The sequence below is a fragment of the Tupaia chinensis genome, unplaced genomic scaffold (genome assembly GCF_000334495.1).
Source record: "Tupaia chinensis unplaced genomic scaffold, TupChi_1.0 Scaffold000098_3, whole genome shotgun sequence".
NCBI lineage: Eukaryota > Metazoa > Chordata > Mammalia > Scandentia > Tupaiidae > Tupaia > Tupaia belangeri.
The window spans coordinates 1492001-1504817 of record NW_006159562.1 but is presented as its reverse complement, the minus strand read 5'-3'; the positions used below and the strand labels follow the sequence as shown (position 1 = coordinate 1504817).

Sequence of the window (12817 nt, the reverse complement as noted above, 5' to 3'; positions counted from 1 at the left end):
TTTCCCTTTACGTGTTTATGGTTCTAGAGTCTTATCTCTTGCTCCAGAAATCATCAGAACTATTCTTTTCTGCCTTATCCAATTTAAAAGATGAAAACTTAAAATTACTTGAGCCAAGTGATGGGAAAAATTGTGGTGTCAAGACCAATTTACTCATACAAAATGGATTTATGGGCAAGTCATTAAGTACCAGGGAGTACCAGGGAAGCCTAATGAAGACTAATGTAAAAGATATGGCTCTCCTAAAGTGATGGATAAAATGCGTTTGAGGCGACCATGCTCTTTCCAAATAAATTTAAAAAAAAATTTTTTTTTTTTTTCCAAGAGCTTCAGCAGAATGTAGCTGTTCTGGAGAACAAACGAGAGGCTGGCTATTAACCCCTTCTTTCATTTGGCTCCCAGTCTTCTGAGGTAGAAAAGGCTCACTTAAAAAAATACATATATAAAGAGGACATAGTGGCAGCTATTATCAAAAACAGCCAGATACTGAACGGTGCGATTGCAGAACCCAGTGGGAAAGGGCCTGTCTGCACTCTGTTACCAAAGCAGATAGCGGAACCCCAACAAGTTCCTGCTAAAACTCTTTTCCCTCTAACAGCAGGATTTCCCAAACTTGCACATTTGTAAGTAACTCCTAGGTTGGGGCCAGCAGGTGAAGTAGTGGTTAAGGCACTGGGCTCTCACATGGCCAGCTACAGTTCAAGTCCCAGGCTTAGAGCCTTGAAACTCACACCGGGCATGTGTGCGTGTGCGTGTTTATGTGTGTGTGTGTGTGTGTGTGTGTGTGTGTGTATACTCAAAATCCCAAGAGAAGAAGGGATTGTGACATGGCCATTCCTCCTGAGGGGTGACTTCTTACCTTTTCTCTCTCTGTCTCTTTGGTGAATGCACAGGCCCTATAGCAAAAATATCTTTTTTTAAAAAAAAAAAAATCTCCTAAGCTTGTGCAGATTCCTGGATCCTACCCCAGAACCACTGAATAGATTCTGCAAGTGACCCAATTGATTTGGGTTTAGGAAGTAGATGTATAGCCAAGGCTGTGCTCCCCCAAAATGGGCACTGTTCGCTTGGCAGCTGGGTCTCCTCCTCACGTGTAGATTTGCCCTTCAACCTAAGCATGTGGTCCTATGCTTTAGCTAAGATTTCCCTCCTTCCGCTTAGTGTTCTCTGCTTTTTCCTTCAGACGTGACTCAGGTATCACTTTCTCCAAAAGTCTCTTGCTCTCTTGCTGTGCCATGCCTTGGCCAAGAAGATCCTCCCTGCACTGCTCTCTGTATAGAATTCTATCCAAGTAGAACATCCATTGTGAAGTCTCCCTGTCCGTGTTTTTCCCCCTCTGCAGGTCCATGGCCTTGTCTTATTTGTGCGATAGCCCCGGTTCTATGTGCTTGCTCTTAGTAGGTGCTGCTTCAAAGTTTGAAATACTGATTGCCTTCTGGGAAAAAACTGTTAACTAGAATGCAGATGAGGCATGATGGAAGTATTATCTGTGGGAAGCTTAGAAGAACATATTTGTGCTTTACAAAAAGATGTAGAAAGTTAATGCTAATAACATCTTTAAAATAACCAATACTGCCAAAACAACTGTCTAGGTTTGCGGTTTTTTGTTGTTTTTTTTTTTTTTAATTTTCTATCATTAACTTTTAGCTCCTTCTAATTTTTTGCTTTTCAAAGTTTTTTCATGCTAAACTGTAAGTACTCTTGGAGTAGGTGAAATTGCTAATAAATAGTTAATAAATCCCTGTGAACTAGATGGTCACATCACAATGCATTGTATGGATTTTTAATCACAAAATAGACAGCCAGTTTCACCTCGGTCTTATGAGTGAAGAAACTGGCATAAAGCGGTTTGGCATTTACGATAGAAAATGAGGGGCCAGCAAATGGCTTAGCAATGTCACTGGACTCCCACATGACCGACAGCCATTCGAATCCCAGACCCTTTGGCCTGAAACTCATGCCAGGCACATGTGCGTGCGTGCCCAAGATCCCAGGAGATCACTCACCAGAGAGAGAGACAGAAACAGTGAGAGGGACAGTGAGGAGGAGGATGGCCATGTCACGATAGCTTCTCCTCACTGCCCCTTTCACTGTCTCTGTCTCTCTCTCTGGTGAGTGCATGTGTCCTAAGGCAAAAACCTCTACAAAAGAAAGACAATGAACCTAAGACTTAGAGTTGAGTCCCTCTCAAGCCTACAGGTTCATAGTCCCTACAAGTGTCCAACCACAAAACAGCACATGCTCAAGAGGTAAGTTTATACACCAAAGGGACGACTTGTTTTTACTGATTTCATTAAAGGTGCTGAATCTGTTGCAGCATTTACTTTGAAATTTTTCTCTGTACTGAACACACATTGTCTATATTCTGAGTCCTGATTGTCTTGGATAGGGGTTATAATTATCTGTTGAGACTGTGGGGCTAAGAAAATAAGTTGGCAGGTCAGTGGAGAAGTTAAAAGTTGTTGAGCAAAATAATCCGTTAATCCCACTTTAAAAAATCTTTCAAGCCTTAGAGGCTAAGGGGTATAGGAAAAAGGGGGAGGTTTTAAACAGGGTGTGGGATGTGGATGGTCCAAACAGTACGATCTGAAATTTGTTGTTTTTTTTTTACTTACCTTAGGATACTGATTTTTCTTTAAGAAAATTATCTTACTTAAATTATGGACACTTTCATTTATGCGTGCCCTTTACACAGAAGTGTAACTTCATCTTCTGGATTCTCAGTTCAGAGCCGTGTGTGTGTATTACTGGGTTTCTTTGCATGGTGCGTGCATGTACGTAGTTGCTGAACAAGTGGAAAACCAATAACCTCGCGTTCTAGCTTACCCGAACTGCTGAGCCTACCTGGATTCACTTTGAGAGATCTACACACAACCGCTCTGAGCCCAAATTCAGAGCAGGGGGTGGATATACTTGGAGTGAAATAAGCAGTGCTATTTACAGAAGAAGATTAAGTGAATTATTTTGATGAAAACAAACAAAAAAACACTTAAGTTCTTGAGGAGAAGCCTTAAAATACTGCATTTTAAAGTCTCAGTGCTGTATAGCTACTATGATAGTGATGCTAAATTTGACTAAAACAGAAAAATTCATTTCCAGGGTTATTTTACTCATGAGTTCTGCTTAAGTTGCTACAGTTTTGTTCATGTGTTTACTAAAGTATTTTAGGAAAGATTGCTGTTATATAGCAGGAAGAATTTCGAAAGGAGTGATGGGTAACTTTGCCTGATAGGATTGATTTGTGTGAATAGTGCTGTTTATTTCAGATCCTTGTACTTGAATTTAAGGATTTTTTTTCTTTACTGTTTACGGCACATAGGGGCTATAGCCATAATTGAGTCCTTCAGAATCTTTGGCTGCATTAGTATCTTTCTTTTTTGGGGGGGTGGGGGGACAAGGGAGGTTTTTGCTTTAGGGTGCATAGGCTCACCAGAAAGAGAGACAGACAGAAAGCAAGAAATCGCCCTCAGGGGGGATGGCCCCTCTGCAATCCCTTCTCCATTCTCCTCTCGGGATCTTAGGCATGCACGCACATGTCCCCAGCGTGAATTTAAGCCACCAGGACTGGGACTCGAACCACGGCCGACTACATGGGAGTCCAGCGACATAGTCATTATGCCAGCTGCTGGTCCAGCATCTTTCAGAATGCTGTTAAAGGTTGTGATTAGCCTGACCATCTTCTTACTAGCTGTGTGACCTAGAACAGGGTGTTTTAACTTTTTGTGTGTATTTCTTCATCTGTAAAGTAAGGATAAAAGCAATACCTACCTCATAGGATAGTGGTATTTTAATTGATTAATACATGTGAAGGGCTTATGAAAGTGTTGGCTGTAGTATATACAGGCAGATAATAGCTTGCTTTTAAAAAAAATAATAAGAATTTTTGTCTTAAGGCACGTATGCTTGTCAGAGAGGGACAGAGAGTGAGACAGAAAGTGAGAAATCACCTCCCACGGGGTATGGCCGGACTGCAGTCCCTTCTCCATTCTTTACCTGGGATTTTGGGCACACGCACACACACACACACACACACACACACACGTACGAAGCGTGATTTTCAAGCCGTCATGTTCAGGATTTGAACAGTGGTCAACCATGTGAAAGTCCAGCCGCCTTAACCACCATGCCACCTGCTGATCCCCAGATATTAGCTTTTAATTTTAATTTCAGGTAGACCATTTAGGCATTCATTATTCATAAACATGCCTCCCCTGTATAGAAGGGACTGTAAAACAGGACCGATTTCAGCTTAACTGTTCCATCACATTTGGGGGCAAATGATTTGATCTTTCTGTGCCTTTATTTTCATCAAAAAAAAAAAAAAAAAGGAATATAAAGACCTTCTCCCAAGGGTTCTAGAGAAGTTTAAATTGATGGTGTTTATGGAGCTCTTCGCAGAGTGTAGCATGAAGTCAGCATTCAGTGAATGTTGGACGTGGTCCTGGTTGTAGTGGGTAAACTGACTCTGTGTGAGGCCGCAGTGACCCGCGACTGGGAGTGGGGGCTTTGTGAACACAGAGCTTAGTTCACGGATGAGGCTGTGCTGTGTGGTTTGGGGACCGAATGAGATCATGAATGTACAGCACTTAGCTTGGCATGGATGCGTACAGCGCCCTGCACACGTGTTTGCTGTCATGTAGCCCGGGGTGGGAGGGGGGGTGCTACTACACATGTGGTCCTTTGATACTTGATTTTCTATGAGGATGTTAAGAGCTACAAGATTTTATGTCGAATAATGAACTTTTGTCTTTACCTTGATTGCTCCTTTTCATATTTTTGATCAGGATTGTTACAATGAGTCTGCGGAAGCAAACCCCCAGTGACTTTTTGAAGCAAATCATCGGACGGCCAGTTGTGGTAAAATTAAATTCTGGAGTGGATTATCGAGGTAATATTTTCATGTTTCATCCTCACTAAAGTAACTAAACAAATAAGTGGAACTGCCCGGGTTTTATTAACCTCTTAAATATACTCAGTAGACCCAAGGATTGGTGGTCAACAGTTATTATACCCATCTCTTTTTCATCTTCTGAGATGGTCCTGTTAGAGAGGCAGCTCTCACAGGGTAGTATGTACTTCTGGCTTCTGGCATCATTTGTGTGTCTTCTTGCCCCGATGTGTGTGCTGGAGTTCCCTGGGATTCCCCGTCAACTCAGGCCTGAGTAACTGCATACAAAGAGCACCGAGGTGTAGCAGCATGTGTTTGTTGGAAGTATTCAGATTTGTGTAGAAGTATTCAGATTTGCAAAGATCTGTGTAGACAATATAATTTATAGCACAAACTTCCCATTCTTATTAACACGCGGGGGTGGGGGGCAGGGAAATCCAAAGACATGTTTCTTGGGCCCAGCTGTGACACGCAGCGGGAAGCACACTGAGCTTCAGTCCTGGAAGCCACATGGGCAACCGCAGGTTTGGATCCCCAGGTCAGCCTGCACATAAACTGGGTACAAGCATACCCAGGCTTCTCCTATAAGCTGTAGGGCTAGGGGAAAGGGATCGTGCTGCAACAAGACCGTGTTGAAGTCACTCTTCTTTCTCTGTCTGTCTCAAGTACTCACACACATGCACACACACACACATATTATGAATTTTTTTTAAAAAGTTCAAAGATACCTTTCTGTCCTTGTAGAGGATACTCTTTTTAAGAGGCTGTAATACTTCTAGAATTAACTTTCCAGGAGGAAGGGTATAAAATTCCATTTTTTAAAGTTATTAAAATTTTAATCTTCCAAGATTAAGATATGTTAAATTACCTAGACTGTTTCACAGGTGTAGATAACTAATTCATTAGCAGAGTTTTGTGCCCTTTTCTTGGTCTCTTCTGAATAATTAATAATGATGGTAATCTCTTGAGCCTTTCCCTCTTTCCACACTTGCAAACATAATTTTGTTGAGAGCTTACTACGTGCCCTGTGTGTGTTAATCACTTTAATACATTTTCATTTATCTTCATAGAAATCCTTTGTGATCTCTTGATTATCCCCACCTCATAAGAAGAGCTAAGATTCAAACTCAAGCTTGACTCAGAAGCCTTGTTAAGAAACCACTGTGCCGTTTTTGTACTACTTTAGTTTCTTGACATTAATTACATATTTTCAGTTTAATTTTTATAGTGGAGCTAATGGATTTGTATTGAATACTTGAGATACTGTGAAGTCTGTGTATTCTTCTCATTCTTGAACTATTGATGAACCCAAAGGAGATAGTAGATGTGTAGGAATTTGAGTATATTTGACTATTGATGAGAAATAGACACACTTTTCGATATCTTCTTAGGTGCCATCTAGTAGCATGATGGTTAAAGGCAGCTAGATTCCACATGGCCAACTATGCGGTTCAAATCCCAGACCCAGCAACTTGAAAAATATACCAGCTGCGTGTGTGCCCATGATCCCAAAAGGAATGAGAAATGGAGGAAAAGTGGCATGACTATCCCCCATGAGGGAGGGGGAGTGTTTCCTTACTTTCTCTCTCTCTCTCTTTCAATAGAGAGCACACATGCCCTCTGGCAAAATTTAGAAATATCTTCTCAGTACCCACTTTATTTATTTATTTTCTTCTCAATAGAGCATGTGTATTCACACACACGTGTGAGAGGGAGAGAAAGAGAGAGGAGCGCCCTTCACAGGGTCGGCCACACCCTGATCCACTCTCTTCAGTCCTCCAGCCCATCAGATACTGGGCATTTATCAGGCACGCCCTGCATGTTTCAGGCTGTCCAGGCTGGGGATTCAAACCCCAAGTGCCACGTGGGCTCTGGCTTGTTGTGAGCAGCACATCAACACCGTGCCTCAGAGCTAACCCAGTTGATTGAAGAGACCAACCAGCCTGACCTTTTTTCTTCTCTGTTCCTTAGAAATCTGTTTCTATTAAAAAAGGTAATACATGTTTAGTTTGTCTATTTTTAGAAATTTAAAAGCAAATAATGGAGAAAAGTACATAGAAGAGAGCAAAACCTCCCAAAATTTTACCAGAGATAATCAGTCTTATCTCTATATAATTTTGGGGGACCAGCAGTTAATGGCTATGTTGCTGGACTCCCATGTAGTCGACCGCGGTTCGCGTCCCAGACCTGGTGACTTAAACTCACGCCGGGCACATGTGCATGCGTGCCCAAGATCCCAAGAGGAGAATGGAGGAGAAGGGATTGTGGTGTGGCCATCCCTCCTGGGGGGTGATTTCTCGCTTTCTCTCTGTCTCTCTCTCTGTCTTTCTGGCGAGTGCATGCACCCTATAGCAAAAAAAAAATAATAATAATAATAAATAAACATAATTTTGGATAAAGGGAATCGGGTGTACATGCAATCTGATTTTTTTTATGCTCATTATTACACATTTAGTTTTGCAACAATGTAGAGGTTTTAATAGTGACACAGAAATCCCTATGTGGATGTACCATAGTTTTATTTTAACTAATGTATGTCCCCTGAGTGATAGAGAGTGGGAACCCCTGCCAAGGTCTGCATGCCACAGTCCACCCCAGCCACAGCCAGCTAGGATCCCAGGAGTGTGAGCAGTTACCCGGCACACACAGGGAGGCCTCGGGATGCGAACCCAGGACTTTCCCATTTGGGTTCAGCATTACAGAGTGTCGTATTATCACTGTGCCATCGACTGGCCCTGTTTTTGTTTTTAACCAGTTTCTTATTAGTGGACGTTTAACTATTTACCAATATTTGACCATTATTAGCAACTCTGCTCCTTTGGTATGTATTTTGTGCACTTGTTCAAGTAGCTCTGGTATAAATCCCTGGACTAGGCTTTCTGCCCTGAGTTTGTCTGCCTTCACACCCTTAACAGCCCCGTATTGACTTACATTCATCTTTCCCAAACTCATTGACAACACTAATATCTCATTCATACTTTCTTTGGTTACTGAAAATGAGATTAAACAACCTTCCATGTGTTTAGTGACCATAATTTTTCTTCTCTTGTGAATATATATTCATGGTTTCTTTGTTTTTTTAATTATTTTATTTATCATTATCATTCTTCAATTTAACCAGAAAGAGACAAGAGAGAGAGAGGGAAAGTGAGAAAGCAAGCTGCCAGGTCCAGGACTCAAACCAGGGTTGACCGTGTGGGAGTCCAGCACCATGCCACCTGCTGACCCCCATGGTTTCTTTCTTACTGAGGCAAGATGTTTTTTACTATTAGAGAACCTTACTAAAAGAATACAGTTATTTTCTGGTTAAACTAAAGCAAACAAACAAACAGATCTTTGTAGCAGTTTCTCTTTAAGTTTGGGAAAAAAAGTCTTGATTTCTGTAATCTATAGTGGTTTATCCTTTGGAGAAGGGAGAGAATTATATTCTCATCTGGACAGGTTGCCTTTTTTTAAACCTTTGCCGTGTTAGGTATTTTTATTAGAAATAAACATTTCACTTTGAAATCATTTTGATTCATTTTTAAACATTTGCTTGTCATGTCTTGATGATGGTGGCTTAGATGTAAGATAATACAGCAGAAAACAAACCATGAAGTTGTATCTTGCTACTTTTGCTAGGAGGTAATTGTTAATAATTGTCACAATCCATTTTCACTTTTTTTGAAAGTTTACAGCTTCTAGCAGAATTCTGCTCGATAAATGTCTTGTGTTCTCATTGCACACACACAATTTTGAATAGAAACTTTTGTTTGGAGGATAACGGGGGCAGAGCAGAAAGTGAGGAGCATATTAATGAAGTGAAGACTTTAAATGAAACTATTGACTTAGTTCATCGAATCAGACCTGTAGTATTTTGTTCTTACTAACATTTTTTTTTTCTATGATAGAAAATACCACTTTAAATTAGAGACCAAATGTTAGAGGCTTTCAGATTTTCATCTTTCTGGGAAAAAAAACAAAAATCATTGGATCAAATTTTGGAAAATATATACCATCTTAACACAATAAAAACGATTCACTCAAACGGCTTCCTTGAAAGCTCCCTAGAATGTTTTTAGCCATCTTTCTCCATTAATTTTGATTTGAAAATATTCTAACTGTAGCAAAACAGAATGGGATGTGTTGGCATGCAATATGCTGCCCTGTAGTTTCAAGCTGCTCTTCACTGTGAGTCACAGCTCTAAGATGTTCTTTCAGGAGCACCTGCTGTCTCCTCTTCTATTATTTTAACAGATTGTGGAGACTTCCTCTTAACCCTGGAGTACATTCATCTGCGGCAGTAGATGTTGTGAGAGAGTGAACTCAATCTGCCAGACCCGCATTTCACTGAGTCAGAAATGCCACTGGCACCGAGGATCATTGGTTCATGCATAATTGCCCACTCCTGTCCTTAGCTTTCAAAGAACGGTATTTTAGCCGAAGTATTCTCATTCTGTTCCTTTTGTGAACACTTTCCAAGTTGTCACGATCATGCATACTATGAGGGAAGGGACCGTTTGTTGTTGTCCCTGGCGGTAGTGGATGCGTGATGGCTTCCACGTTACATAGTTCCCAGCCTTCGTTCAGACCGGCAGAAAGTAAAGACTTGTTTTGTGCATGCGTCTGTTGAATCGCATTTATGGTGGAATTTCTATATTCAGCATCGAGAGCTGATGAATGAAATGCCAGCTCTAAGGTGGATCCTGTCAACGTCAGCCCTTATTTGCTTTCTGTGTCTTCTTTTTGGCTGACTCTGTCTCCAGGGGTCCTGGCTTGCTTGGACGGCTACATGAACATAGCCCTGGAGCAGACAGAAGAGTATGTGAACGGGCAGCTGAAGAATAAGTACGGGGACGCGTTCATCCGTGGGAACAACGGTAATCCCCCTGCGCTCTACGTGGTGCAGCATCCAAAATAAGCCTGTGTTTATAGTCAGGATCACCAGGGCGTTTCTCTAGATCATTTGAAAGTTCAGTTTTAGGGAGGCAGTAGGTGGTGTGGTGGTTAAGGTGCTTGACTGACCACGGTTCAAGTCCCAGACCTGGCGACCTGAAATGCATGCTGTGTACATGTGCCCAGAATCTCAGGAGGAAAAGGGAATGCGGCGTGGCCATCCTCGCTAGGGAATGATTTCTCACTCCTTCCCCACCCCTCCTCCCCCGCCAAGTAAGCACATGTGCCCTATGGCAAAAATCCAGAAAACAAAGAAAGAAAGGAAAAAAGAAAACGATGCTGTTTCATTATTAACTGAAATCAATTGTGACAGATTTACTGATTTCCTTTCCTACATCTCTAGCAGTTATACTTCTCATGTTGAAGCCTTCTTGGATTCCAGGACTGTGATGTATATTCTGTCTTTCTGGGCACTGGTGGCAGAGTCAGTCAGATCCATAGATATAATTAGGACACAGTGCGGAAACATCAAACGCAGGCCTAGACTCATAAAACTAATTTTATAGTGCTTATAAAATTAATTGTGTGCTATCAGAATTTAAAAAAATTTTTAAGAGGTGTCAGGCCAGAATCAGTTGCTTTTAAAACTTGTTGCTATGGGGCTGCTAGGTGATGTGATTAAGGTACTGGACTCTGTCATGGCTGACTGTGGTTCAAGTTCAAGTCTTAGACCTGGCAGCTTGCTTTCTCTCTTTCTCTCTTTCTCTCTCTCTCTCTCTCTCCCTCTCCCTCTTCCCTCCCCCCCCCCAGTAAACACATGTGCCCTATAGCAAATGTAAAAATAATAATAATAATAAATTAATTATTATTTGGGGAAAAACTTGGCTACTGTACTAAAGAGCAGCTTTTCAATTTATTTATTTTTTTCTTTTCAGTGTTGTACATAAGTACACAGAAGCGAAGGATGTGAAGACGCCAAGAGAGCAATAGTTTTCATAGTTGGATATATTTTTTGTGAAATTCTTTTCTACTTTTTGGTTCTTTTGTGATGTAATTTGTCCTGTTTCGTAATAGTTGGTGAGTTTTTAACTGACATGTGAGTAAGATCAATGTATACAGCTGTGGATTTAATTGTAAAAAGTTCTTTGACACTTAAATTTCAGTCGTTTTCTTTTACCTCTATGTCAGTGTACAGAATGCCGAAAGAATAAAAAAATGACAAAATCTGTTTCTTCAGAATTATTTAACTCAACCATTTCAAGCAGTGTCACGTCCTTTGACTTGCCTTACTTATTTGGCAGACTGAAACGGTGCATGCGGTGGGCATAGAAGGAAAACACTTAGAGCCGTCCTCCTTTATCCCTCCCTCTTCCATTCATCACACGAAATACTCGAGTGAAAATGTTGTCCAAAGGCTTCCAGTGTCAGTCAGCAGCCATGAGAGACAGCCCTGAGGTTGGAAGTTTTGCTGATTCAGTCACCTAGAGAGAATTTGGGATCTCACTGTGGCCCTTCACAAAAGGAATGAGAATCTGCATGGAGTTGGGGAGAAATCCTGAAGATGAACGATGTGGCAGTCACTGGGCAATGAGGCCTTTCAGGTTTGCTTGCTCTCTTTCAGGAGCATTGGCATCATTGTTACTCTCAGTCTGAGAGCCCGGTAGGGGAGGAGTCCTTCCGTCCATCTGCAGTTATGTAGATTAAAGCAAAGCTTAGAGTTTATAAACCCATTCAGGTTCCATTTGCTAAGCTCTGACTGGGAAGCAGTGTCTCCCAACCCTTGCTTAGTGAGCAGCTGTAGGGAACCTTTCTCTAAAAGCAGAGCCGTGTTTGTGACGGTGTCCGGGAGCAGAGCACCCGGCTTTCATGCTGCTTGGCACAAGGCAGCTTCGCTGGGTTGTGTGACCCCTGCTGAGAGGGTTTTCACAATTTATTAATGAGCTTTCCACAACCCTGCTTTATCCTCCCAACAGTTCTGTGCCGTCTCTAGGAACAACAAATATATCTGGGCACTGCGGTTGAATGAACACCAGACAATTGTGTGAATGTTGTATTGGCCTTCCTCTTCCCTGCGTCCCTCCCCAGTCTAAACAGAGTTCCTGATTCAGGAGCCAGGTGGTGTGAGTTCCGCAATGGCCAGGCTGAAGGAGGTGGCGGCAGGGTCAGGAAAGTGGGAGAGAAGGCCTGTACTGGTTCTGCAGAGGTGTGTGTGGCATTTTGTTTTATTTTAAAGATCAGAGAGTAGTTGGAAACAGTTATTTTTTTAATTAATAACTCGGGAGAAGGTGAACAGAGACGTTACACAGGGTCCCTGTGTGCACACTAAAAATAAAAACACTTTATGCCATGCTTCAATACTTTATCACCTCTTGTCAGGGGCTTGAAAAGGGTCCAGTCTGTAAGTACAAATCGCCAATTTGCTCATTTATAAATGACTTCCTTTAAGGAGAAAATGGATGTCCCTCCAAGTGGAGCGTCCACGTTCTCATTTGTTTTGTAGAACATGTGGGGCTGCCCTGTCCCTTCGTGCACGTCCATCAGCCGCCTCTGAAAGCCATTGCATCGTTATCTCCTACCAATCTGTAGCGTCCTGTTTCGGCTAACTTCTTCACCAGCCTCCCCTTTGGTATATAAGTCTTTATTTCCCCCCTGCCATCCCTCTAGTTTAATAGCTCTGCAGTGGAATAGTGTTTCCAACCATGGAACTAGTTTTAATCAAAATCGACTTTGGGAAATGTGACCGTTTTTATGGTAATAGAGGACTGCTGGGCGCTTGGACCAGTGCAAGTTGTCCCCTGTGTATACCTTCGCATAGTGGAACCGTGAAATAAAGTGGAAATGCTAAAATTACTTTTTTCTTAACTGTAGTCTCCTAGAGGTCAGTGAATGATTTCCAATTGCATTGGAACAAAGACATTTGTTCTAGGTTGAAGAATTTTTCACTTGAGTAAATACATTTTCCCTATCCTTGTGCCCCCAAACCTGGCTGCCACGCTCTTTCTCTTGGGCTGTGACAAAATGGAACGTTTAGGGAGACGCAGAAAATTAGGCTTG

General features: G+C 41.8%; 1 protein-coding gene across 2 annotated transcripts in view; it reads left to right on the top strand.

The window, feature by feature from the left end:
* LSM6 (LSM6 homolog, U6 small nuclear RNA and mRNA degradation associated) overlaps positions 1 to 10987 on the top strand; it is a 14850-nt gene extending 3863 nt beyond the window's left edge. For both annotated transcript variants that reach the window (XM_006143459.3, XM_006143460.3), the window contains exons 2-4: positions 4785 to 4888; positions 9634 to 9747; positions 10699 to 10987. In XM_006143459.3, the coding sequence (XP_006143521.1) occupies positions 4795 to 4888; positions 9634 to 9747; positions 10699 to 10733 (243 nt within the window). In that variant the 5' untranslated portion in view covers positions 4785 to 4794 and the 3' untranslated portion in view covers positions 10734 to 10987. The remainder of the gene's footprint in view (positions 1 to 4784; positions 4889 to 9633; positions 9748 to 10698) is intronic.
* The last annotated feature ends 1830 nt before the right edge of the window (positions 10988 to 12817 follow it).